The 27,253-nt window shown below is 45.3% G+C and overlaps 1 protein-coding gene across 1 annotated transcript; it reads left to right on the top strand.

Annotated features, from left to right (window-relative positions):
* Positions 1 to 4,113: 4,113 nt before the first annotated feature.
* Positions 4,114 to 27,184, top strand: PLOD1 (procollagen-lysine,2-oxoglutarate 5-dioxygenase 1). The gene is made up of 19 exons (XM_071449224.1): positions 4,114 to 4,831; positions 9,779 to 9,870; positions 11,458 to 11,594; positions 12,402 to 12,565; positions 12,773 to 12,885; positions 14,230 to 14,293; positions 15,371 to 15,468; positions 15,798 to 15,899; positions 16,007 to 16,138; positions 16,432 to 16,553; positions 17,233 to 17,337; positions 17,759 to 17,884; positions 18,714 to 18,855; positions 19,704 to 19,817; positions 20,092 to 20,157; positions 20,461 to 20,565; positions 20,932 to 21,078; positions 21,817 to 21,942; positions 24,886 to 27,184. Exons 1-19 carry the CDS (start codon positions 4,747 to 4,749, stop codon positions 25,039 to 25,041), a joined length of 2,196 nt encoding a protein of 731 aa, XP_071305325.1. The 5' UTR covers positions 4,114 to 4,746; the 3' UTR covers positions 25,042 to 27,184.
* Positions 27,185 to 27,253: the final 69 nt, after the last annotated feature.

Consider the following 27,253-nt stretch of genomic DNA (forward strand, 5'->3'; position numbering starts at 1 on the left):
GTCACAGCCCCGGAACCGCCGGGATTCCGGCTGCCAACAGCCCGGAACCGCCGGGATTCCGGCTGCCAACAGCCCGGAACCGCCGGGAACCCCGGCTGCGAAACCCCCGGCTTCCAAGCTCCCGGTTTCCAACCCCCCCGGCTCCAGGTCCCCCCTTGCCCGGGGCCCCCCCGGCTCCCGGCCCCTCCCGTTACCGGGACCCCTCTCGGCTCCGAGCCCCCTCAGCTCCGGAACCGCCGGCACCGGGATTCCCCCGGCTCCGGGCCCGCCTGCCCTGCCCTGCTCCCTCTGCGGTGTCCGTGGTGCCCTCGGGCAGCTGCAGCCCACGCTGGGGTTCTGTGTCTCCTCCCCGGGTCACTGCACCGATCGAAAAGGCCTGGAGGGGTTTTCCGTGATTCCCGTGGCAGTTTAGTGGCTTGCCACCACAGACTATGCGGGAAAGGAAATTTTTTTATCAAACTCTGTCCCACTGTGTTGTAAATAATGGAACAAACGTTCTCAGATGCCTTAGATGGGCACAGGAACGCTTTGTGTCCAGAGCAGTGCTCGAAAGACAAAATGGGTTTCAAGCAAGTCAGGCAGAAACACTGTGAGTTAGGGTGAAATGTGAAATTCTCGACCAGGTTGAGGCAATGAACCAGCTCAAAAAATGGAAACAGAGGAGACACGTTCTTGATTTCTTCCGACAAATGAGCTGTTTGACTAGGGGGGTGGGTGGGGAGAGCACTGGAATCCTAAACAGTGGATGAGACCCCATTCACTGCAGGTTTCAATGGGCTGGTGTCACTTTAGGACACGAAATAAAATGACACAGACACTGGAATCTCCAGGGTAAAAAGAAGGGTGTTTAATTCCTGACTCCAACATTTATAGATTTCCAAAAGTGACAGTGGATTGGAGGGTGACAGTGCCACCTCTCCAATGACACTGGACAAACCAAAAGTCCATCAAATTTCTCTTCCTCCAGAAAAGAATGCAAAACAGTAAGTATTTACAGAAAATATAAAATTATATAAATATAAAAATATAACATATAAAATAAAAATATAATATAGAAAAGATAAACATCAGAAGGCTTAGAAGAACTTAAAAAACCAAAACAGGCTGGTGGTGTCAGCTTTGAGGCTGCTTTAAGAGCAGAGGTCTGGCCCTTCCAGTTTTCAGGAAGCTGCTGCTCTGCCTGGAGCACGTGTTGCACGTACTCACTGCAACATCTGCATCGGCAGCTGGCTCTGCTTAAAAAGACAGGCAGCCAGCACATAGATGTGAAAAATGTGTATTTTATGATTGGCTTTTGGCAAATATTAACATGAATATTATATGTGTTGTGTTAGAAAGTTATGCTGTGTTAATTCTCTTAAGTAGTGTGTTAAATATAGTTTTAGGTTATAACAAAATGTTAAAATAGAAGCTGTGCTATGGAGGATACTTTTTTTACCTAAAGAAAGGACTTGCACTGAGATAGCAGCTACAGGACACCTCAATCTTTCAGAGAAAGAGAATTTATTGCTCCATTATCAGGAGAAACAAACTCCTTCCTGCCTCTCTCAGGTAGGACGACGTTGTCAGGATTCAGAGGAAGAAGCTGACACTGCCCAGACAGAATCCTGTGTTTGGATGGAATTTATGCATCATGGATGAGGTGTATGAATATGCAACAGGCTGTTGCTTTTAAGGGTTAATCCTCTGTTAATGTGGGTCCTTTTTCAGGGCTTATTTTGCCCAGAAAAGATACTCAGACTGTCCCTAACTCTTTGTTTTTATTGTCTCGTATTGTCCTAAATCCAAATTGTCCAAATTATTATTACTTTAATTATATTACTATTTTTATCAGCATTTTATTACTATTAAACTTTTAAAATTTTAAAAAACGAGTGATTGGCATTTTTCACACAGATCAGCACAAACACACAAAGAGGGGGGAATATGCTTGCTGGGTTGGCATAGCTGCAGAATACAAAGCTGTCAAACAGAGACAGCCTGGCTACAGCAGCATAAACAATGAGGCATTCATGATTTGGAGTGTGCAAAACCGCTTTCGTTGTAGACTGGAGAGATTTAACTTCATTAAAATGAGAAACTTGCAATTTTAAAAATCCACCTTGAGTTGCAGACCTCAGTCTGAGGTCTGAAGGTGAAGGAGGGAACATCTATGCTGTGGCTCCTGCCTTAAACAGATTTATCATGGGCTTTTTCTGGGCCTGCAAAGTACTGAAGAAATCTAAAGTGAATGTATGTTCTTTTCAGTTTTTTGATTTAGGGAAACTGGCAGCTTTGCAAAAGGAAGTTTTCTGAAATCATCATCTTAGAGAGAACTAGGGTTGTTGCCTGGGATGCTCATGGCTTCAGCATGACAGCTGTTCTGTTTGCCTGGTAATTATGAGGGAATTCCTGCACTGGGGAGAAGGAATGGAAGGAACAGTGCTTTGAACACACTCAAGAATATTCTCAGTGAACAAACAAACAGTAATGGGAATTCTTTGGGATGATGCTGTTATGGATCATGGAGAATATCTGTTACCTACCGTGTAACCCTTCTAATGTGCTTGATTTTTTTTTTTTTCTCCTCGTGCCTTCTTGTTTTATGTTTGTTTGTTTGTTTGTTTTTAACCTGAACCCTGTTATATCTGTGATTTCTGTTAATTTAAAGAGATGATTTACTGACAGGCCTCACATAGGATCTGTGTCAGATCTGGTGTCCTGCAGGCTCAAAAGGGTTTCCCTACATCTAAACCTTACATTCACTGCAGTGTAGAAATGACCATAAAGCAAATGTTAATTTTAAGATGTGTAACTTTCTAAAGCAGGATTATTTTGTTTATTCTCAAGGGCAGAATGAAATAGAAAAAGATGCCTACATAAGGGACCAGAGCTACAGCAAGAAAGCCCAATACAAGGCCACAGAGATTAATGTAAGACTTAAAGATGTGTATAAGGCCAGAGAAAACCAGCTACTCCAGGAAACAAAACCACTGCAGACTTTGTGTTCACCAAGGAAATATGGGAGGTGACAGGTAGGAAGAAGGTATGAAGAAGGTATTTAATAAGGCTTCCAGTTTCTAGAGCTGTGCATAATATTATAATCCATTTCTGGTTTGCTTTTTATATATAAATATCCCATAAGTGTCAGCCAGCTGCAGCCCAGCAGTAGCTGAAGCTGGCCAGAGGTGACTCCTCCCCTCCTATACCAGTGTTTGCTCAATGTGGGGGTCCCAGCTGTGGGTTCCTCTGGGTCTGCATTGAAGGCACTGAGACAGGAGTTCATGTTCACACTCAGGTGTTTATTATTTCTTATCAGTAAAACAGTCTCACTGCTGGGAGTTCTGCAGCTTTTCATTAGAAGGCACAAAATGGCAACAATCTCTTGGTACAAGGGCTTTTCAGACCAAACTGTCCAGTTAAGAGCTGACACCTGGATTATTTCCCCTTTTATAACCCAATAACTGATCCCAAAGAGCCCCCAGTGCAGACTTTTCTGCCCAATTACAAAATGCCACCCAAAGCCATGGAGAAGGAGGAAGAAGAAGCATGAAGAAGAAACCCAGGACAACACCCTGTGCCCTCCATCTTGCTGCCATCCACAACACACTAAAAACCCCAAAACCTCAATTTCTCACCCAGTGACACACCTACACTGCTCTCTAGAATCTATTTCACACTTTTGTGGGTTCCAGTCTATTCTGAAGTTTAGGAAACTTTCTCCATGACTGAGGGTCAGAGTCAGTGCTCCCTGGGGATCAGGGCACCCCAGAGCAGACACAGAAATATTCCCAGAGCCCTGGGTTTGCACAGTTCAGTGCCTCTTTGCCCCTCTGCTCATCCATTGCCCGCTGCCGGCCCCCGCAGGATCCTGCACCCTGGGTGTGAAAAACGCCAATCACTTCTTTTTAGAACTTTAAAAGTTTAATAGTAATAAAATGGTTCTAAAAATAGTAATACAGTTTGAGTGATAATAATTTGGACAAATTGAATTAGGACAATATGAGACAATGGAGACAAAGAGTTACAGACAGTCTGGGTACCTCTTTCTGGGCAGCATGAGCCCGAAAAAGGACCCACGTTAACAAAGGATTAACCATTAAAAACAATAGCTTGTTGCATGTTCATACACTTCATGCATGATGCATAAATTCCATTCAAATACAGGATTCTGTCTGGTCATCATCAGCTTCTTCCTCTGAATCCTAACAACGCCTTCAAGGCAGGAAGAAGTTCATTTCTCCTGATAAAGGAGCAATAAATTCTCTTTCTCTGAAAGATTCAGGTGTCCTGTGGCTGCTGTCTCACTGCAAGTCCTTTCTTTAAAAAAAGTATCCTCCATAGCATAATTTCTATTTTAACATTTTTTTATAACCTAAAGCTGTATTTAACACACTACTTAAGAGAATTAACACAGCCTTCCTTTCTAACACAACACGTATAATATTCACTTTAATATTTGCAAAAAGCCAATAATAAAATACACATTTTTCACACCGGGATGTGAAAAACGCTTATTTTATTTATTTTTAATCCGCTGCAGCTCCGGGATCAAACCCACGAGCTCACCTCGCTGTTCCCTCGCTTTCCAGGATCTCCCAGCCCTGCCCCGGCTCCCTCCCGCCTCTTGCGGGGGCTGCCCGGGAGGAGGAGCCGGCGCCTCCCCGCTTCCTCCAGGGCGGGTCTGGTGCGTGGCACAGCTCCGGCAGCCCCGCTCCGTCCCGCAGGCACCGCTCCTGCTCTGTGTGCGCAGGAGAAGCCGCTTCCATGGTGCCTCCGGCCGTGCTGCTGCTGCTCTGGGCGGTGCTGGCGCTGCTCGGGCCGGGGAGCGGCCGTGCCTCGCAGCAGGAAGGTACGGGGGGTGCTCGGGGCACCGGCAGCACGGAGGGCATTGGTACCACGGCGTGGGGCATTGGTACCACGGGGTGGGGGATTGGTACCACGGGGTGGGGGATTGGTACCACGGGGTGGGGGATTGGTACCACGGGGGGCTGCTCGGAGCACGGGGGATACTGGCAGCATTGGAGGGGGATTGGCAGCACTAAGGGGGTTTGGCAGTATGGGGGGGATTGGCAGCACTGGGGGGGATTGGCAGTATGGGGGGGATTGGCAGCACTGGGGGGGGGACTGGCAGCACTGGGGGGACTGGCAGCACTGGGGGGGGATTGGCAGCACTGGGGGGGATTGGCAGCACTGGGGGGATTGGCAGCACTGGGGGGGGATTGGCAGCACTGGGGGGGGATTGGCAGCACTGGGGGGGGATTGGCAGCACTGGGGGGATTGGCAGCACTGGGGGGGGATTGGCAGCACTGGAGGGGGATTGGCAGGATGGGGGGGATTGGCAGCACTGGGGGGGGATTGGCAGCACTGGGGGGGGATTGGCAGCACTGGGGGGGATTGGCAGTATGGGGGGGATTGGCAGCACTGGGGGGGATTGGCGGCACTGGAGGGGATTGGCAGCACTGGGGGGATTGGCAGCACTGGGGGGGATTGGCGGCACTCGGGGGGGATTGGCAGCACTGGGGGGATTGGCAGCACTGGGGGGGACTGGCAGCACTGGGGGGGATTGGCAGCACTGGGGGGGATTGGGAGTATGGGAGGGATTGGCAGCACTGGGGGGGGATTGGCAGCACTGGGGGGGGATTGGCAGCACTGGGGGGGATTGGCAGCACTGGGGGGGGATTGGCAGTATGGGGGAGGCAAATTGGTAGCATGGGGGGGATACCGGCAGCACCGGAGGGGGGGGGGGCGGCAGCACTGGGGGCTGCTCGGGGTACGGGGGGCACCGGCAGCACCGGTGGAGATTGGCAGCACTTGAGGGGACCAGCAGCACGGGGGGGATGCTCGGGGCACGGGGGAGGAATTGGCAGCACTGGGGGGGCACCGGCAGCACGATGGGGACTGGCAGCATTGGGAGGGCACCGTCAGCACCGGGGGAGATTGGCAGCACTTGGGGGGACCAGCAGCACTAGGGGGATGCTCGGGGCACTGGGGGGATACCGGCAGCACTGGGGGGGCACCGGCAGCACTGGGGGATACCGGCAGCACGGGGAGGGCACCGGCAGCACGGGGAGCCGGCTGATGGACGGGCACAGCCGCCCCGGTGCCGCCCTACCTGCCCGGCACTGCCCGGGCCGAGCCTGCGGCACTGTGAGCCCCTGGGAGGCACCTGGAGCCTCGGTGAGACAGCATCCATCATTCCAGCCCCGTGAAGGACTCTCGGTCCTTTATCCCACCTGCGTCAGCCACTCCCTGGTTTTGAGCTTAGGCGGTTCAAGAATTTTGAACTTAGGCGGTTCAAGAATTCAAGAATTTTGAGCTTAGACGGTTCAAGAATTGGGTTAGCGGAGGGTGTTTGATTCCAGACTGGCCACACTGTGACTCAAGATCAGGGATGCTCCTAAAATAGCATCAGTTTGTGTCTGCCCTGTAAACAGTCAGTAAAGCTCTAGAGTGGCTGGTAGAACAGCAGAGGATTAGGGCAGCTTCACAATGTCAGCTGCACTGACAAAGTGGTTCATACTCTGTCACTCTGCCAAGAAGTTTGGATAATTATCTCTGTCTTCATTAGAGAAGTGGCAATTAGGAGGAGATTTCATCTTGTTGTGTGTAATATTTCCCTTCACAGTGAGATTCTGGTATAACTATCTTTATGTACATTACTTAATACAGTTAATGTGCATCTGTGGGGGTGTTGGGAGTTCCTTGGCTATAGTGGTGTAATTAAAACAAAGAATCTCTGTGCTGTCCTGCCTTCCTTGCACATCCCAAATCTTCCATGGTTTTAGTATGCACTAGAGATATAAAACTGAGGGCTGGGAAAGAGAATGAGGTAAATTGGTTAGGAAGAGGAATTTGGAATTAGCTGTTATCTGAACCATCACTTTTGGCATGGCTGAAAGAGAAAATGCCTCATCTTTTCTGTGCCTCAGCTTCTCCAGAGTAATGTGAGAGTAGTGATACCTGTCTTCTCTCTTGGATGTTATTTTATATCTCTGCAAAAGCTCTCAACATAGTTATTTGTAGTTGATAGAATTTTAAAAAATTCTTCTGTAAATGTAATACAAAGATTATATTATCCACTGTTTAATTGTGCACAGTTGATTTTTTTTTTCTACTTGATCCCCATATTAATGTTATTTTCTTAGACACTGTCTTAACAGGAAGTGACACAGTAAGATTTCCCAAATCACAGCCTGAGGATAAATTCATTCCTTGTCCTGAAATGCAGCTGCAGCTGTGCTTTCCCTGTAGACTTAGGGCAGAAGTAAATAACTTTTTTTTGTTTGTTTGTTTCTGAACTCATCTGGTCTCTGATTTTTATTCTTTATAAAAACTCAGATGTTTACTGAATCATTGTGATCTTGGTATCAAGGTTCCTGATCCAGTGCTTTGTTCTTATAGAATCCTTTTCATCTATAGAGCTCTAAAACCTTCACAAAAGAGGTAAATATCCTCTTCTATCATTCTACAGATGGAAAAGCAGGGATAGCTGCATTAGCTCCTTGTTGCATAGCAGAACCAGCAATACAGTCCAGCTCCCCAGCTTCTGAGTCCAGTGCTTGCTTTGTTTTTTGCAGCCGTGCCATTATTAAAAGTATTTGTACAATTCCTAGTTGCTGGTGTGGCCCAGGGAGCCTCTGGGCCCAGGAGGCCTGGCTCAGCAGAGCAAGCTGCATTTCTACATGTGGAAGTTGACTGTGATATGGGAAACAGAGATGCATCAATCTGTTTAGGGAGTATTGAAAGTAAGAGGAGAGGGTTTCCTGCTCTGTCCTTGAAAGTATCCATCAGCTGCATGAGAGTTCAGCAAAATCTTTGTGAAAGAGGGGAAAGGGTTAAAGCAGAAGGAGTGGAGGCAACATAGCACAAACCCCATTGCTGGGCTGAAGGAATGTCTCTTGGGATGGAAAGCTGTGCCTACTGCACAGAGCTCTTAGAACAGAAACTGAGCTTAGTGTCTCTGTGTCCTTTCTCACAGGAATCTGTGACTTGGGATTCTGCTGGGGATGAGAGTGGGCTTTGTGCTGGTTTTTCGTGCTCCTCTGAGTTCACAAACTGCACGGGGAGAACTTTTCTGTCGTAGAAATAGGACACCGCTTCCTGTGCTGTGTGAGCCTTTAGCACTCATCCTGTCCAGCAAATTTTGGCAGTCAAGTCATAAACAGTGTGTGGCTTCTTTGGGATGGCAGCACAAAAATGAATTGGTGACTTATTTAATGTGAGATGCCTGAGATTTTGGGCTGAAATAATTGCATAGCAGTCAGGATCCTTCCCCTCCTTCCCCTCCTTCCCCTCCTTCCCCTCCTTCCCCTCCTTCCCCTCCTTCCCCTCCTTCCCCTCCTTCCCCTCCTATTATTATAATATGCTTTCTCCCCTCATGTACTAGAATTTGGGGGTTGTCTGCATTCCTCTCTGACAAACCCATGCTTGTCCCCCTCTTCCTTGGCAATATGATCCTCACTTTCTCAGGATCCATGAGCTCAGAGATCTCTCAAAGAGCTGCCATGGTTTTCTGTGTGCCATCATATGGCTAGAAACTTTAATGGCTTTAACATATTCCCTAAGGAAATATGTATTTTAATCATTTGTTTGCTCCCTCTGACTGGGCTGGCCACAAGGCACTGGAGTGTGCTGGAGGTGCTGGATTAGGAATGCACTTCATATGTCTAAAAATCTGCCCTTAAAAACTTCACCTCTGTGGGATTCATATTCTTTTATTTATCACTTTGTGCATGTGTCTCATAAATACAATTAGACCTGACTTATTGATTGTTCTCAAGCTCTCTTCTCTTTTTTTATTCTGAATCAGGTAAAGGATTTGAGGAATTTCCTTGGTAATATCTCCTTTCCTCCTGACATGGAGTCTTATACTTATTTTTCACTTCTGCTGCCTTTGTGAGGTCCATCTAAACTTCTAGATCCTTCCTCTCTAAGACTAGGCAGAATATCAGTTTGGGTACCTGAGGGAGATACATCTGGTACATCCATTGAAAAAAATCATTGTTCCAAAAGAAGCCTGCTGAGGCCAAGAAAATGTCCTTTCAGTTTTTCCTGGTATTTTCTGATGTTTAAAACGGATGGCCAGGATTTGCATTTTAAGCACTGTTGCCAGAGCCTATACAAATTCCTACTTCAGCAAAACTGTGAAGGTGAAGTATAACATTTCATCATTGCAATGAGGAAAGCAGAAATTCCACGTAAAAATCATATTCCAGGGTACCACAGAGAAACTTCTGAAAGAGAACTTCAGGATTAAGTTTTATCCTTTTTAAGGGACTGGAAATGAAAAACAAGTTTGGGAGGAGAATGTAAATTAAAATTATAGCACAATTAAATTCACATTGAATATGTATGAAAAACTGGAAAATGCCTCAGGAATGGAGTAGAAAACTGAAGCAGCCATGGAGAGGGAAAAATAACATTTAATCTAATTTTGGTTTTCCCTACATCCAGTCAATGCTGAGTGACAAAAAAGCAGCTCTGTGGGGAACAGAAAGTCAAAACTGCATTAAATTGATGACTTTCAAATGGGCATTTTGTAGTATTTCTGTTTTTTATCTTCAAGTTTAATTTCTTCTGTACTCTGTGTCAGAGAAGAGAGTTGTAGCTTTCACTAGCAGGGCAAAAAAGCCCACTAAATTAATTTTATTTTCTTTTTTTACCTCAGAACTCAGGCAATGAAATTGTATCTCTACATAATCTCTCATTTTATACCCACAATCAAGTTAGGTGTGGAACCAGCAGGCTGTGGAAACCACACAAGCTGAGTATCTGTTATGCTTTCCCCTGTGTGCAGAAAATCTGCTGGTTCTGACTGTGGCCACCAAGCAGACTGAGGGATTCCAGCGGTTCAGAAGATCAGCCCAATTCTTCAACTACAAAGTCCAGGTGATTTCTAGCACCTTCCATGGGGGTTGGTTATCAGATTTTCAGGGAAATCCCTGACAAAGGAAGGAATGATGCATCTGACTCCATCTTACCAGAAGGCAAATTAATTACTTTATGATACTGTATTATTCTATACTATATTACATTATATTGTGCTACATCTAAACTGAATCTGCCAAGCCAGGGGTTCAGGAGTGCAGCACAGCACCTGGAGCAGCTGAAAACCCTGCCCTGATCCACATCAGGCTTCTTTGCACTAAGGATTACCATTAATGACTGGCTTAGGCTAGGAAAGACATTTTTGAATATAGTAGATATTTTTGTCCTCAATGAGGGGGAGAGAAGATGCATCTGACTCTATCAGAAGGCTAATTAATTACTTTATTATACCATATTATTCTATGTTATATTATATTACATCTAACCTGAATCTGCCAAGCACTCAACTCCACACAACTGTACAGAATTTTGTGACTGTCAGTGACAGTCCTGACACTCACACACACACACCTGGCCCTGATAGGCCAAGGAAACAAAACCCCATCACTGTGGGTAAACAATCCCCATATTGCATTCTACTTTGGCACAAACACAGGCACAGCAAATGGGAAGAATTGTTTTTCCTTTCTCTGAGGTTCAGAGAATTTGAAACCCAGAAATAATTCTTGGGAAGAATTGTGCCTTGCTTTTCTCTGTGCAGAGAAATGTGGCAACAGTTGGTCAAAGGGAATTTCAAATTGTGGAATGGATCAGCCTTGGCCCCACAGTGATTAAATAAAAGCTCAAGAGAGGACACACATCTGCTCAGCTGGCTGAAAAGTGCTGTGACTGGGTTATTTCTGCAGTGTCCTGAGTGTTGGCTTGGGGTGAGATCCATAGCTCCTGCTCAAGGGAGCCTCATGGCACTTTTCCATTGCACTGCCAGGACACACAGTACAGGGTGTGCTCCTGTCCCTGTGGCCAGGAGTGCTTTGTGTTACCTTGTGACCCTGATTGTGCAGCCCAGAGGCTGGATCCAAGGCTGCCTAGTCCATTTGTCCTGGGGCTGTGATTTGCACTGGGAGTTATCAGAACCACTAAGTTTGTGGGTTCTGGTTCTTTCCTGTGAGCCTTGCTGGGAAAGTGCCCTGTTGAGGTGACCCTGTGTGGCATTCCCATTTTCTGGAAAAATCCCTTCTCCCAGGATTTTTCTCCTGGGAAGCTGAGAACTCTCAGAGAAAAAGAAAACAATTGTTGTCTCATTAGATTCTCCTGTGTTTTGCTGCTTTGGAATGTGTTTGGAGATTGTTTACCCACAGGTGATTGTTGCATTGGATTCTGGTGTGAATTATTTTGACTCTCTGGCCAATCACAGCCAAGCTGTGTCAGGACTCTGGAAAGAGTCAGGAGTTTTCATTATTATCTTTTTAGCCTTCTGTAAGTATCCTATCTCTATTCTTTAGTATAGTTTAGTTCAGCATTCTTTAATATAATATAGTATCATAAAATAATAAATTAACCTTCTAAGAACATGGAGTCAGATCGATCATTCCTCCCTTCATCTGGGGGGAATGCAAATGCAGTAACCCTGTGCCTGTTGCTGTGTAGGTGCTGGGGCTGGATGAGGAGTGGCAGGGTGGAGATGACCAGCAGCCAGCTGGAGGGGGGCAGAAGGTTCGTCTCCTCAAGTCAGCTCTGAAGCAGCACGGGGATAAGGAGGATTTGATCATCCTTTTTGTGGAAAGGTAATGCTTGCAAAGAATTTGCCATGAACTGAATCTTACAGTGGTTTGGATGGGTTCTCACTGAGAAGAGATGAACTGTGAAATCAATTGCTTTTGAAAAGTGTGTCCAGATATCTGGTGGTTTGTTTTTTGTTTTTTTCCCCTGAATGCTCTGTGGTTTCCTGGCAATTGCTCAGAGCTGCATCCGTGGCACTTGGGAAGGGCTGATCTCAACAGGCTGATGCCAATTCCTGCATGAAGTTGATAGTGTTGTACCTGATTCTGCCACAGTGGAATTTGGCTGCCTCCATCTGCAGAGAATGAGCAGACAATTCCTATGGAACTAGGCAGGCCTTTCTTACCAGAGTTATTTGTTTTATAAGGTGAAGTAGGCTGCAGCACGTCCTGAGAGCCAAGAATTAGTCTCCAGAGAGGTGGAGAGAGAAAAGGAAGGGTTGGAGTCTCAGTGTCTTTTCATATGCCCAGCATACAAATAAGACTACACTTTATTAGTTGCATTAACAAAAATTTAATACTGTTGTGACTGTCAGTGACAGTCCTGACACACACACACACCTGGCCCTGATAGGCCAAGGAAACAAAACCCCATCACTTTGGGTAAACAATCCTCATATTGCATTCTACTTTGGCATAAACACAGGCACAGCAAATGGGAAGAATTGTTTTTCTGTTAAACAGAATTAATACTGTTAAACAGAACTAAAAGAAAGATTCCCAAAGAATTATCTGTTTCTAGAAACTTTTCTCAATGACATGTTTTTCTGACTCCATTCCTTTTGTCCTTTTTTTGTCTGTCTCTCTCTCTAGCTATGATGTGCTCTTTGCTTCAGGCCCCACAGAACTGCTGAAGAAGTTCAGACAAGCCAAAAGCAAGGTGGTTTTCTCAGCAGAGAATTACATCTATCCTGACAGAAAGCTGGAAGCCAAGTACCCTCAGGTGCGAGATGGAAAGCGCTTCCTGGGTTCTGGAGGTGAGACACAGAGCTTGCTTTCAGCTTTCTCCTCCTATTTGACCTTTGTGGGAGAAGTGGCAAAGCAAACTGAAAGGTGATGAGTCTCTGCAGCAGCACAGGGTGTAGTGAGATTTCATGTGAGAGAAGTGAAAGTAGATGTATACAGGAGTATTTCTATTTTTTGGTCATCTGGGTTGAAACACTTCCTCATCCTTATTCCCACAGGCTTCATAGGTTATGCTCCAAACCTGAAGAAGCTTGTGGAGGAGTGGAAAGGAGAGGATGATGACAGTGACCAGCTCTTCTATACAAGAATCTTCTTGGATCCAGAAAAAAGAGTAGGTGTATCTTGATTCTGAGTTGGTGAAAATTTGCATTCTAGCCAGTACCCCCATTTTCTGGTATCAGCAGTTTTTCTATTTAAGCATAAAATGTGGATGAGAGATGGGAAGAGAGATGTCTGGAAACAAATCTTACTGGAGGCTCATGCCACTATCTGTAGGTGCTGGTGTTTAAAGCCATTGAGTGTGGAGGAACTAACCAGCCTCCTCCCAGGGGATGTGAAACTGCAGAGTGCAGTGCTGCCTTAGAGACAGCCAGCCTAGCACTGAAGTACCTTTAGGAAAATGCCATTTAATATCCTCCAGAAGCCTGGAATGGACCCTGGAAGCAGCACTGTGATTCCAGCACTGTGTGGTGCACTGGCCAGACCATGCAGCCCACAGGTCATTCTGGTTCTGGTGTCCCTGCCCAGCTGGGCATTACAGAGGCCAATCTGTCCCTGGGGACAGACCCAGGGACATGGAGAACTCAAAACTGTAGCAGCAATTAAATCAAGAGGGAACATTTGAAATAGGGACCTGCTCTCAGACTAGAGACACTTGAAATTTTTTGCTAGCAAGGCTGGTAGAAAATTTAGAACAGCTGGTAGAAAATTTAGAACTTTTTTAGTTGCCCAAATCTGAGTATGGCCTGTGATACTTCCACATGAGCAGTCCCTTTAATGTTCTCATCTGCAGTTCTGGCCCTGTGCCACACAAGGGCTGAGTAATTCCCCTGACTTGGCACTCAGACAGTGGATGTTAGCACCCTGCTGTCCTTTCCAGTAATCAGTCTTACAGATGCCTGCAGGGACACAGAATTCTGTTAAGTCAGAGCTGCATTTTAGTCCCACTCAGAGTGTGACTTGCAGCAGGGGATAAAAACAAAGATTGCACAAGCTGATCTTGCACCTTCCTCTGGTTTGACACTGGTACCTGGGGCAATGCTCAGGGTCACGCTTGCCCTGTGGATAGAAGGCAAGAAACTTTTCACAGCAGATGTTTTTTCTATCTGGCATTCCTGTGTATTTTATGTATTCTGGTTTACATGACTGTGTGTAAGTCTACTTCATTCATGTGATGCAGATTTATTGACACACCCACAGCAGCTTTAAAAGAGGGGGAGAGGGGGTTTGCATAGTTTTGCCTAATAGACTATATTTAACTTGTTCTTGGAAATGGTGAGTTGTCCCAGATTTGAATTAAAATTATGATCATCTGGGAATGTTTAAGGCTGCAGAGTTTGGAGAGTTTACAAATGACTGTAGGAATGGGATATATCTTCACTGAGCATAGGGTCTGTTGTAGGTAAAGAATGGATGCCTTTTGTGTTCTAATTAAGGTTATCTAATTCTTTTAAAGGAAAGTATCAACATCAGTCTAGACCACAGAAGCCGGATCTTCCAAAACCTAAATGGAGCATTAGGTGAGATGGAAGGAAGGAGCTCATTTCTCCTTGGAATGCAACTTGCATGTTGACACCAGAAATAAAGTTATGGCTGAAGGGATTGTATTTCAGAAATGGCTGTCCCCACAGAAAAAGCTTTAGTAAAGGTCTCTGCCAGAGTTCTGGGATTTGTTTGCAATTCCATTGAGAGCAACTATGCTCTCATTGCAATTCCTTCTCCACTTCAGGGAATGCAGGTCAGGTTTTTCATCTCACACCTCCCAGCCACTTTGATCTCCAGGCATGTCAGATTGCATTAGCCTTGGGGATTGAAACTGGGAGGGACTTCAGTGCAAGTAATAACACAGAGCCCTGCCTAGGGCTCGCCTGCCTTTCTGCTTCAGAGCCGTGCTGGAATGCCATGGGAGGTGAGAAGCAGCCAGATATGCCTGTGAGCACTCACTGATTGTACCAGGCTTCTGACCTGACCTGCTCATTGATTTTGCTAGTCCTGGCAAGAGGGATTCACTTACTTTCCTATCAATGCTGCCTAATGTTTTCAGTCTTGCCCCATTCCATCTTTATTCTGGTCAAGTAAAAAGTGATAATGGCAGTGTAGTTTTTGGCTGTGCTCGTTATATCAGTGACAGACTGCAGCTTGTATCTGTGCTATCTTTTTTCCAAAGGATTTTGTATGGGGTTGTGTTGAGGCAACGTCCTCAATTATCTCTGCCAGGAGGATGGACTTTTGTGAGGGGTGACAGAGAGAGACATCAGGTGCATAGAACACTTAGGTGAGAAGGGCCTGAGTCCTCCCATCAATAGCTGTCCCTGTCATCAGTAGCTGCTCCTCACTGCCAGTTTTGAAAGAACCTTTCAATATGGCTTCTGCCAACTCCCAGTCATTTTCCAGCTTCCCAGGCATCCTCCTGTTACTTCACAGGATCATTCTGAATATTTTTCTCCTTTAAAGATTTTGTCTGCAGCCCTTAAACTACTTGTGCACGGTTATCCATTGTCCACACTTTTCATTTTTCAGCAGTTTTCTGTATAAATGAGGCATTGTGCTTCTAATTATTAATAAAAGCCTTAACATGATGATAATATCATTTCCAGATGAGATAGTTCTGAAGTTTGAAAACGCACGAGTGAGAGCAAGAAACTTGTTATATGACACTCTGCCTGTGGTGATCCATGGAAATGGACCCACCAAGGTAAGTGGACTGTCCTGAGAGAAAGATTTGTTCTGTGTTTGTTGCAAAGTGACCCTTTAGGCTCAATGGATCAGGTTACTGCCTCCACATAGACTGACTTTCCCTGTGTACATTTACATTTGAGAAACCATATCAGTCCAGGCCCCTAGCAGCAAGATGGTTCTGGTTCAAAGACCCACATGTAGCTGGATGCTCAGGCTGTCCTGTTTTTCAGATTCCTTAGTTCATGGAGAAGGTTAACAAAGTTCAAATGTGACCCCACAGTGGGGATGCACACAAAGAAACTCCCCTGCCCTGTAATGCACAATCTGGCAAACTTCCTTTTGCAGCTGCAGCTGAACTACCTGGGAAACTACATTCCTCAAGTGTGGACATTTGAGACTGGCTGCACAGTGTGTGATGAAGGTCTGCGAAGCCTCTCGGGGTTTAAGGTAAGGCTGCTGTGTTTATTCAGAGCTCTCAAAACAAGTCTTAAAATTGTTATGTGTCTGATGTTAAACCTGACTCACCACTGCTCTCCTCTTGTCCCTGAATGCAGGATGAGGCACTGCCAATGATTCTGATTGGCATTTTCATTGAGCAGCCCACCCCATTCCTCTCCCAGTTCTTCTTGCGGCTTCGTAACCTTCGTTACCCAAAGCAGCGAATCCAGCTCTTCATTCACAACCACGTAAGTGAGGCTGGCTTGTGATGGGCTTAGCAAATGTGGGGAAAATGTGCACCTCATCCTCTACTCCAGGCACTTCTGCAGCCTTGGGCTAGACTTCCAGGCTGTGTAATCACAGTTATTGTCTGCAATGGCACCCACAGGATTGTGTACTTATCTGCAGTGACACCAACCCAGCTGTAAAGGTGTGGAAATGGGTGTAAGAGCTGTTGCCCAGCTACTCATTTTGAAGGCAAGAGGCTGAGTGGCCTGGATGAGCCCATCTTATTAAGTGTTTTTCCTTACTTTTGGAATAGGAGGAGCATCACTTGATGGAGGTGGACTCCTTTGTGGAGGAGCATGGCACAGAATATCTCGCTGTCAAAGTGATCGGACCAGATGATGAGGTGGAGAATGCTGAGGCACGTAACTTGGGCATGTAAGTGAAGAGGCCATACATGATAGCTGGCAGAGACAGCCTGTGTCCAAACTAAGACATCTGTTTGTTCTCAGGATCATCCCTATCAAGTGATTGCTCTTCTTTTCTCTGTCACCCTTTCAGTTTTTCTGGCATTAACTCTGATACCCTTATATATTGGGAAAAAGCAGCTTCCATTCCAGCTCACTTTGTCCAGTTTCAGAAACTAAGCTCTCACTGGTCCTTTGTTCTGACAGAAGGATAGCCCTGTATCTCCTGCCCTCATCTATATACCCAGTCACAGAGCACAAGGATATGCACCCATATCTCTGAAGAGGAGGAGTGCTGTAGCAAAACTAAGAGCTAGTGGGAGAGTATCTTCCTCTCTGTGATCAGGAAGTTTGAGCTCAGGTGTGGATTTGGAGCAGCTGTAAATAGGAACCTCAGTTCCTATTTACAAACCTTCAGTTTGAGCTGAAGAAACAGTTTGCTAAATGTGATTTTGGCTGTGTCTCAGTATCAGTTATTGGATACTGAATCTGATGTGCTTGTACTATGCTGGCCCTCTGGGTTGTACATTAAAACAAACTTCTCTGAGCACCCAGAAGACCTTTAGACTACAAGGTGAAGGAATTCTTGGTGCTCTGTCCTTTGTCTTCCTCTGGTTTAGGATGTGACTTTCCTTTTTCTCTGCCTGCAGGGATTTGTGCAGGAAGGATCCTGACTGTGACTATTACTTTAGCCTGGATGCTGAGGTAGTTCTGAAGAACAAAGAGACTCTGAGGATCCTGATTGAACAGAACAAGTGAGTTCTTTGGTCTGAGCAATGCTTACTGGTCATCTCACATGAGGAATTCAGTGCACATCCCTGAGATGTTTAGGGAACAAGAAGAGCTATGCCAGAGATGTTAGCCAAACACCTCTTATGTGTAATTGTAATCCCTGGATTTTAGGCAGGGGATATAAATCATCCTTAGCTTTGTTTTTATATAGTCACTAGAACAAATTGGATTCTGACAGACCTGGTGCAGAGTGTAGTCAGAGAGGAGATTGGGACCATATTTACCCTTTCTTATGGGGCATTTCATTCCAACAGAGTTAACAAAACAGCAACTCTGTAAGTGAGGGAGGAAACAGCTCTTCCAGTACTGTGGTTTGTAAACATTTTCCTTTTCTTCCTGTGGTAACATCCTGTACTGCAATTCCTTTTTCTTTCATGCTTCCAGGCTGGTGATTGCCCCCCTGGTCAGCCGTCATGAGAAGCTGTGGTCCAATTTCTGGGGAGCCCTGAGCCCCGATGGATACTACGCCCGCTCGGAAGATTACGTGGATATTGTTCAAAGGAGGAGAGTGTGAGTGTGCAAAGGGAGCTTTTCACTGATAAAATCCCTCAAATGCAAAGCTTGCTGCAGCACATTGTCATCAAACTAATGCCCAACAACCAGAGAGTGCAAATGTCTTTGTGTATAGGAAAGGAAATCTCTGCTCCCATTTGGAAGTTGTTTTATATTCTGCCCTGAGCAGAGACAATAACATACTTGGGGCAGACTTTCTCTTGATCAGAGTAAGGGTTTGAGAGTGCTGACTGCTGAAATCATCTCATCTTACTCAAGTCAGGTTTTTCCCACCTGGGGATTATAGTTAGTGTGATCCTTAAAATCCTGTAAAGTGCTGTTTAATCTCTGTCAGATCAATTTTCAGGTGATCTTTGAATGGAAGATTCACAAAATTGAGTTGTTGATTCATTCATATTCTTGAAGGACCCTCTTTTTTATAGGCCATGATAATTTTTTTTATTTACTGGCCTATAAAAAAGAGGGACCCTGTTTTTTTATAGACCAGTAAATGCTGGAAATCAGCTTATGCACTTTTGGCTGGTTCAGTTTCTTTAAATCACTGGAAAAAATATGTTGATCTCTCTGGGAAGAGATTCAGGCCACTAATTACATTCCTAGCAAAAACACACAGTAGCAATTAATTGCTTTCCTGGTGGACTAGCATTTGTGCAGCTTAAAAGCTGTGGGCAGTACAAGTGATTTTTTTCTGGAATGCCAATCTCTATTGGTATGGTTTGGTTTCTTCCTGCTGTTCTGAGCTGGCTCATTTAGGCAAGCCTGGCTGATGCTGCAGTGCTGCCTGTCATCCTCAGTGGTATCTCACTTTTCTTCTGCTGTGTTTCAGTGGGCTCTGGAATGTTCCCTACATCAGCAGTGTTTACATGGTTAAAGGCAAGGCTCTGCGCTCGGAGCTGGAGCAGGGGGATCTGTTCCACAGTGGCAAGCTGGATGCTGACATGGCTCTGTGCCACAACATTCGCAGCCAGGTCAGTCAAGGAGAGATCCTGCCAGGGGAGAGCTGCCTGCCAGGCTGAAGGGGACAGGATTGAGCAGTTTCAAGGCATTCAGCTCTGCCAGGGCAGGGGTAGGGTGAACTCATACTAGTCAGTACAGTGCAGACTTTGGAACAGCTTGGGATTTCTGTGAAATGATGTGTAGCCATGGACCACTAAATGTAAATAACTCTTACTAGTCAGTACAGTGCAGACTTTGGAACAGCATGGCATTTCTGTCTTGCCATGAAAGCAAGACATGGACCACTAAATGTAAATAACTCTTACTAGTCAGTACAGTGCAGATTTTGGAACAGCATGGCATTTCTGTCTTGCTGTGAAACCTTGTGTAGCCATGGACCACTAAATGTAAATAACTCAAACTAGTCAGTACAGGGCAGATTTTGGAACAGCTTGGGATTTCTGTGAAATGATGTGTAGCCATGGACCACTAAATGTAAATAACTCTTACTAGTCAGTACAGGGGAGATTTTGGAACAGCTTGGCATTTCTGTCTTGCTGTGAAACCTTGTGTAGCCATGGACCACTAAATGTGGATAACATTTTTGTTCTTAGGCCTTTTCAGGACTGCTCTAAATGGGATTGAGAGGGTAAGAAGGAAGACTCTAATCTCACAGCTGCTGCTCTCCTGTGCTTCCAGCCCTGGCTGACAGGACGCAGAATTACTGTCTCTGTCTGTAACCTTTCAGAGTTTCTCATGTGCAGGGTGGAAATAAAACTGAAAGAATGAATAAATTAACAGCTTGGAGAACTGTCCAGTGTTTGGTTTCACAGTGGCTCTCAGAAATATGAGGCCTTTATTATTTCTCTCTGTCCTGCAGGGAGTCTTTATGTACCTGACAAACCAGCATCAGTTTGGACACATACTGTCCCTGGAGAATTACCAGACAAGTCACCTCCACAACGACCTCTGGCAGATATTCAGCAATCCTGAGGTGAGATAACCTGCATACTCAGAAGGCACAGCAATGTGGGAAGATCTGATATTAGCTTCATCACTATGGGAAGCCCAGGCTTTGTAATAATGGTGACTCTCAGGTGGGATGAAGAGCACAGGCACACAATTTGAAGAGAACGTGTTTTTGGGATTCATAACACATGGATCTTCAAAGCCTGTGAAATACTGCTTGCATGAGTGCCTGGCCCTTTATTACCTCTTTAAGCAGGGGCCCCACAGAAATTAGTGGTTTGTATCTCTTCTGATTGCAGGATTGGAGAGAAAAGTACATCCATGAAAACTACACAGCAGCTCTGAAAGGGAAATTGGTAGAAATGGTAAGAAAACATCATTCTTATCCATCAGAATGGGGAAATGAGCTTTAGGACAATGCTTTATCATCATTATTGTAATTCTCAGGAATAAGCAGTTGAACATAGGAAACATGACCTTGAAATACTTTTAGAGCTAAATCATTCCAGCTTTCTTAAGTAGGAATGGGGCACATAAATCAGAAGACAAATTTCTATCCTCAGTATTTTAGTTTCCTTCCACTCAGTCTGCACTCATTTTAGCCCTACTTCTTTTGCCTCAAGCACCTGTCCTTGTTTCTGCTGTTCTCACCTGTCTGTTATCTGCAGCCCTGCCCAGATGTTTACTGGTTCCCCATATTCACTGACACTGCCTGTGATGAGCTGGTGGAAGAAATGGAACATTATGGCCAGTGGTCCACAGGTGACAACACGGTGAGTAAAGGCAGGAGCTCTTTTGAGTTCTGGGCTCCACCATTTTCTATGCATTTCTGGTGATAGCAGTGCCTCCTGTGGGAAGGCATTAGATCCTGAATTAAACCAGAAGAGTAGAGACAATACTTTATTTTGTTCCTGATTAATTCTGATTTTTCCCTGAGTCCTCTTTAGTGTCCTCTGAAGTTCCGGTGTTCAGCCTCTCTGATGGTAATATTGCATCCCTTAAGTTGAAATGAGCTTTCCATCCTGCAAATTCTGATAAACAAACATCATATTTATTTGTAGTTACCAGGAACAAGTACTTTTCATTCCTGAATTCCAAGGTTCCCATCTTTACAGGGATTTCTGCTGATTCTATTTCAGGACAGCAGAATACAAGGAGGATATGAGAATGTCCCAACTATTGACATACACATGAACCAAATTGGCTTTGAAAGAGAATGGTATAAGTTTCTTCTGGACTATATTGCACCCATCACAGAAAAGCTGTACCCAGGATACTACACCAAGGTATGTCTGTTGTATGCAGGGCAACCCCAACAACTGGGAATGATTGGCTCCATTGATTCAGAATGCTGAACATTTGCTTTATTAAAACTGTATTATATTACATTATATTAAATTAATTAATTACCTACTATATTAAAGAGATACTATACTAAAGAGATACTAAAAGGATACTAAAGAAAAACCCATGCCTGTCTCCAGTCAGGATGCAGCTTGGACCTAATAGGCCAATCAATATAAACAATCATCACCAGAATCCAATTACCAAATCCCTTCAGGTAAACAATCTTCCTACCATGTGCAAAAACAACAGGAGCAGTGAATAAGAGATAAGAATTGTTTTCTTTTCTCCTCTCTGTGCTTCTCACTGCTTTCCCATGAAAAATCCTTGGGAAAGCTTGTGCCTGCTGCTCTCTGTAAAGAGAGCTGAGGCCACAGTGTGTCCACCTTAACAGCAAAACTCATGGTGAGCTCAGCACCTCCTCCAGCTGCAGTTTTGTGACAAGAATACTCCAGCAATACACACACAGTATTTCCCAGCACAGAGGAATTGACCCTGCAGTGTGACCCAAGTGTGTGCATTAGGAGATAGGCAAAAATCAGGCAGAAGAATGTCATTGAGAAATTGCCTTTCTCCTTTAGCAGTGGGATGCAATTTCAGTGTCAGCCCCTGCTCTGCAGCTCAGAAGCCACAGAGCCCTGTAGCCCTCTAACAGAGTGCTCTTTGTCCTTCTCTCTCAGACCCAGTTTGAGCTGGCCTTTGTGGTTCGCTACAAGCCTGACGAGCAGCCGTCCCTGGTGCCCCACCACGACGCCTCCACCTTCACCATCAACATTGCCTTGAACAGAGTGGGCATAGACTACGAGGTGAGTGCCTGCCAGGGCTTCAGGAGTGCAGCACAGCACCTGGAGCAGCTGAAAACCCTGCCCTGACCCACATCAGGCTTCTTTGTACTAAGAATTACAATTAATGGCTGTAAGAATTCATGGGGGGCTGTTGGGATCCAATCCAGCTTGCTATGGACCCCAGCCCACAGTGCTCTTCTCCACGTGGGGACAAAGTGCTAATTTTATTTCCTTGATAGGAGACACCAGATCATCCAGGTGACCCCCCCAGGTGGGAAAAAGAGGGTGATGCCTCATGGCAGGAGACTTCTAATCCCGGGGGAATGGGCAGTGGAGGAAGAGGAATATAGTGTGTATTTTTGCCCCTGACAAGGGGAGAGAATGATGCATCTGACTCTATTTTATCAGAAGGCTAATTAATTACTTTATTATACTCTATTATTCTATATTATATTACACTATATTACATTACATCTAAACTGAATCTGCCAAGCACTCCACTGCACAGAATCTCGTGACTGTCAGTGGCAGTCCTGACACACACACCCACACCTGGCCCTGATAGGCCAAGGAAACAAAACACCATCACTTTGGGTAAACAATCTCCACATTGTATTCTACTTTGGCACAAACACAGGCACAGCAAGTGATAAGAATTGTGTTTTCTTTCTCTGAGGTTCAGAGAATGTGAAACCCAGAAATATTCTTGGGAAGAATTGTGCCTTGCTTTTCTCTGTGAAAAGAAATGTGGCAACATTTGAATGCATCAGAATATGGGAGATTCCTCAAACACCTTGTCACATTTTCAGAAGTGCTGTGATGTCACATTCACATTCTCTGAAAAATCCCTTTGCCCAGGATTTTTCTCCTGGGAAGCTGAGAAACCTCAGATGAAAAATGAAAACAATAATTATCTGATTTGCTTCTCCTCTGTTTTGCTCATTTGGAATGTGTTTGGAGATTGTTTACCCACAGGTGATTGTTTCATTGGATTCTGCTGTGAGTTGTTTTCACTCTTTGGCCAATCAGGGCCAAGCTGTGTCAGGACTCTGGAAAGAGTCAGGAGTTTTCATTATTATCTTTTTAGCCTTCTGTAAGTATCCTCTCTGTATTCTTTAGTATAGTTTAGTATTCTTTAATATAATATAGTATGATAAAATAATAAATTAACCTTCTGAGAACATGGAGTCAGATTCATCATTCCTTCCTCTGTCTGCAGGGAACACAAATGTCATAATTCAGGACATCCCTCTCGGTGTCCTAGCTTGCCAAGACCCCTGCCAAAGAGCTCAGAGACCCTGGCACAGAGCTCAAAATGCCTGTGTGTTTGATTATAACCCATGAAGCAAATTACCAACCTTATATAAAGATCTGCAAGCCATGACATTTTAAGTAGAATGATAGTGAATTTATCATGGAGTGAAAAATAGATTTTTGAAGTTTTTAGCTTGGAGGTTCAGGGAGCAAGATAGAAGAATCTGGGCGTGTCCAGCCTTTCTCCTTCTTCTTCTTGGCCTCCATCTTCTGCTGTGATGTTGGCATTTTTAGATTGGTTTAGAGTAGAAGCTCACTGTCTAACATAAGTGATAGGTATTAGAAAGTAATTATAAATATTGTAGACATAGTTTTTAGTATAAAGACATAACACTGCCCTGGGGCAGGCAGAGTGCCTCTGACTGTCCTGCTGAACAGACCTCAGCAGGTCAGGAGAAAGAATTTTATAGATAAGAAACAATGAACAACCTTGAGACTGAGAAGTGAAGAGCTCTGACTCCTTCTTCAAGTGCTGGGCTGGGAAAAGAGACTTTCCAACACATCTCGGGGTCACTCTGAGCAGCTGAAGTCCCAAAATACAAATACAGCACTGTCAGAAGGCAGGGACCCCTTCCCTGAGGTGCTTTTTCCAAGCTGATGTGTCTCTGGTGTCCCACCAGGAAGGAGGCTGATGTGTCTCATGTGTCCCCTCATGGAGGACACTGAGTGTCTCTGCTGGAGGTTCATGTATCCCTTGTGTTCCCCCAGGGAGGAAGCTGATGTGTGTCTGGTGGAGGTTCATGTGTCCCTTGTGTCCCCTCATGGAGGACGTTGAGTGTCTCTGGTGGAGGTTCATGTGTCCCTTGTGTCCCCCCAGGAAGGAGGCTGATGTGTCCCTTGTGGAGGCTGATGTGTCTCTGCTGGAGGTTCATGTGTCCCTTGTGTCCCCCCAGGGAGGACACTGAGTGTCTCTGCTGGAGGTTCATGTGTCCCTTGTGTCCCCCCATGGAGGACACTGAATGTCTCTGCTGGAGGTTCATGTGTCCCTTGTGTCCCCCCATGGAGGACACTGAATGTCTCTGCTGGAGGTTCATGTGTCCCTTGTGTCCCCCCAGGGAGGACACTGATTTGTCTCTGGTGGAGGCTGATGTGTCCCTTGTGTCCCCTCATGGAGGACACTGAGTGTCCCTTGTGGAGGTTCATGTGTCCCTTGTGTCCCCTCATGGAGGACACTGAGTGTCCCTTGTGGAGGTTCGTGTGTCCCTTGTGTCCCCTCATGGAGGACGCTGAATGTCTCTGGTTCAGGTTCATGTGTCCCTTGTGTCCCCCTCATGGAGGACACTGGTCCCTTGTGGAGGTTCATGTGTCCCTTGTGTCCCCCCATGGAGGACACTGAGTGTCTCTGCTGGAGGTTCATGTGTCCCTTGTGTCCCCCCATGGAGGACACTGAGTGTCTCTGCTGGAGGTTCATGTGTCCCTTGTGTCCCCTCATGGAGGACGCTGAATGTCTCTGGTTCAGGTTCATGTGTCCCTTGTGTCCCCCTCATGGAGGATGCTGAGTGTCCCTTGTGGAGGTTCATGTGTCCCTTGTGTCCCCCCAGGGAGGACACTGATTTGTCTCTGGTGGAGGCTGATGTGTCCCTTGTGTCCCCTCATGGAGGATGCTGAGTGTCCCTTGTGGAGGTTCATGTGTCCCTTGTGTCCCCCCAGGGCGGAGGCTGCCGGTTCCTGCGCTACAACTGCTCCATCCGAGCCCCGAGGAAGGGCTGGACCCTGATGCACCCCGGCCGCCTGACCCACTACCACGAGGGGCTGCCCACCACCAGGGGAACGCGCTACATCGCCGTGTCCTTCATCGACCCCTAGAGCTCTGCTCCCCGGGGAGGAGAGGCCCTTTCCCTGCTGACTTGGAGTAGAAACAGGGAATGTTGCTGAGAGTTTCTGAGGCGTTGTTCAGAGATATGTGGATTTGATTTTTATATGATTTTTAATGTGATTTTTATTGATATTCTAAGACTCCACTGCTGGAGGACTTCACTCTCTGACACTGCAGGTAATATCTAGGAATATTGCTGTAGAAGTCCAAAGGAGATTTTGTGCCTTCATTTTTGATTCTGCTCCTCATCCACTGTTTCTTGAAAGTGCTGTTTACTTGAACTTTCATCAGTGATTCATTGGCTTTAAAAAATGGTTTTTTGGAACGGAAATCCAGCTTTTAGGAGGCAAGTTACAAGCTGGAAGCCTGTTTTCATCCACAGCATATACGGGACTGGATGGTACACAATAATTCCTGGACATTATTCCAAATATAAACCAATCAGGGAGCTGACTCCAGGAGTTATAACAGTTAAGTGTCACACCAAATGAAGCTGAGTTGGAAGAGCCTGAAGATCATCTGATTCTTTACCTCTTTGCTGTCTTTGCAAGCAAATCACAAAATTCAAAGCAGCAGCAGTGGTAACATAGGTGCTCTGGTTAGCTAAGGGAAGGTCCTCTGATGGTGCTTTACCTCTGGGATTGGACTGAAGAGATAAAAAACCTCCCTCCCTACCTTCTGTTTCTCCAGCTAAGAGCAGCAGGCATACCCACACAAATTCATGCCATGTCAATATGTAGATTAAATCTAAGAAAGGGAAGGCTGGGAACAGCTCCATCAGTCAGGGGGGCTTCTCTCAGAATTGTCTGTTCTATCCCATGTTACAATAGCCAAAAGCTCTGATCAATCTCTGGATAACAACCCAGAGGTCCCAGTGGTCTTTGGTGGCCTCATTCCATTTGTCAGAGATTGTTTTAATAATTTTCTTTGATGGCCCATTCACATTAGATGGAAAGAGCTGTTTTCTGGTTCTTAGAGGAAATAATTATTCAGTGTTTTTATTGTTTGAGATTGAAAACCAAAACACTCCATTGCAGAAACTTCTCCAATGGGGTCAAAGCTGATAGAAATGAGTGGTTGGGAAGTGCTGAGAGATTGGGGTGAGCCAGTAGTTATAAAAATATATCCAGACTAGACCTGTGGTTAGAGAGTGAAGGGGCAGAAACCTTTTCTGCCTGTGCCTGTGGGATACCTGCTCTGCTTATCAGACACCATTATGCCAGAATAGTGTGTTTCACAAGCAATAAATTCATAGAGTGATTGTCCTTAGGGGAAAAAAATAATTATGTGCCTTTTAGTTGTGTGTCTCCAGCTTCTGCTGCCTGATTGTCAGAGTAGAGCCTTTCTTCTGGGACGGGTCACTCTAATGGGGCAGAACAGCTTCAGACATGGAAGGGGACAGGCAGCTTTCCCAACTGCTTTCCTTGAGCTTTTTAGGTCTATTTTGAGGCCATACACTCATCCGTGCCCAGGAGAGAAAAATCCAGGCAGGGGCAAGCATTTGAGAAGTAAAACTGTACTTAAAGTTGTGTTATGTGAAATGCAGAACTGTTAAATGCCTGTTACCAAACGAAGGGATTGATCAGCAAGTCAGAGATGTCCAAAATGTGTATTATGTATTTATTCAGCAGCAGGTTTTTTGGTTTGGGTTTTTTTTTTTTGGTAGGTTTTTGTTTGTTTGTTTTTGGTTTTGGTTTTGTTTTTTTTTTTTGTTACTGGTTTTGGTTTCCTGGGGTTTTTTGGGGGGGTGGTGTTTTTTTTGGTTTTTTTTTGGTTTTTTTTTGTTTTGGGGTAGGTTTTTTGGTTGGTTGGTTTTTGTGGGTTTTTTCTTTCGGTTTTTTTGGGGTTTTTTTTGTTTTTTGGATTTTTTTTCAGTGTTTTGGGGTTTTTTATGTTTTGTTTGGGTTTTTTTTTTGTTGTTGTTGTTTTTTGTTTTATTTTTATTTGAGGGGGGATTATTTTTTGGTGGGGTTTTGTTGTTTTTTGGGGTTTTTTGGTTTTGTTTTGGGTTTTTTTTGTTTGGGTTTTTTTGTTATTTTGTTGTGTGTTTCCTCGGTCCGGTTCGGTGGTGGCGTTAACGAGCTGTACGGTTTGAGCACGGGGAACTCGCATTAAACCTTTCCCGTGACCCTTTCCCGGTCTGTGGGCTCTGTTCCTCTGCTGGGCCCGGGCCGCCGCCCGCCGTCAGGCCCGGGAACTACA

The sequence above is a fragment of the Agelaius tricolor genome, unplaced genomic scaffold (genome assembly GCF_023055355.1).
Source record: "Agelaius tricolor isolate 1412-34295 unplaced genomic scaffold, bAgeTri1.0.p SCAF_28, whole genome shotgun sequence".
In the NCBI taxonomy this organism is placed as follows: Eukaryota; Metazoa; Chordata; class Aves; order Passeriformes; family Icteridae; genus Agelaius; species Agelaius tricolor.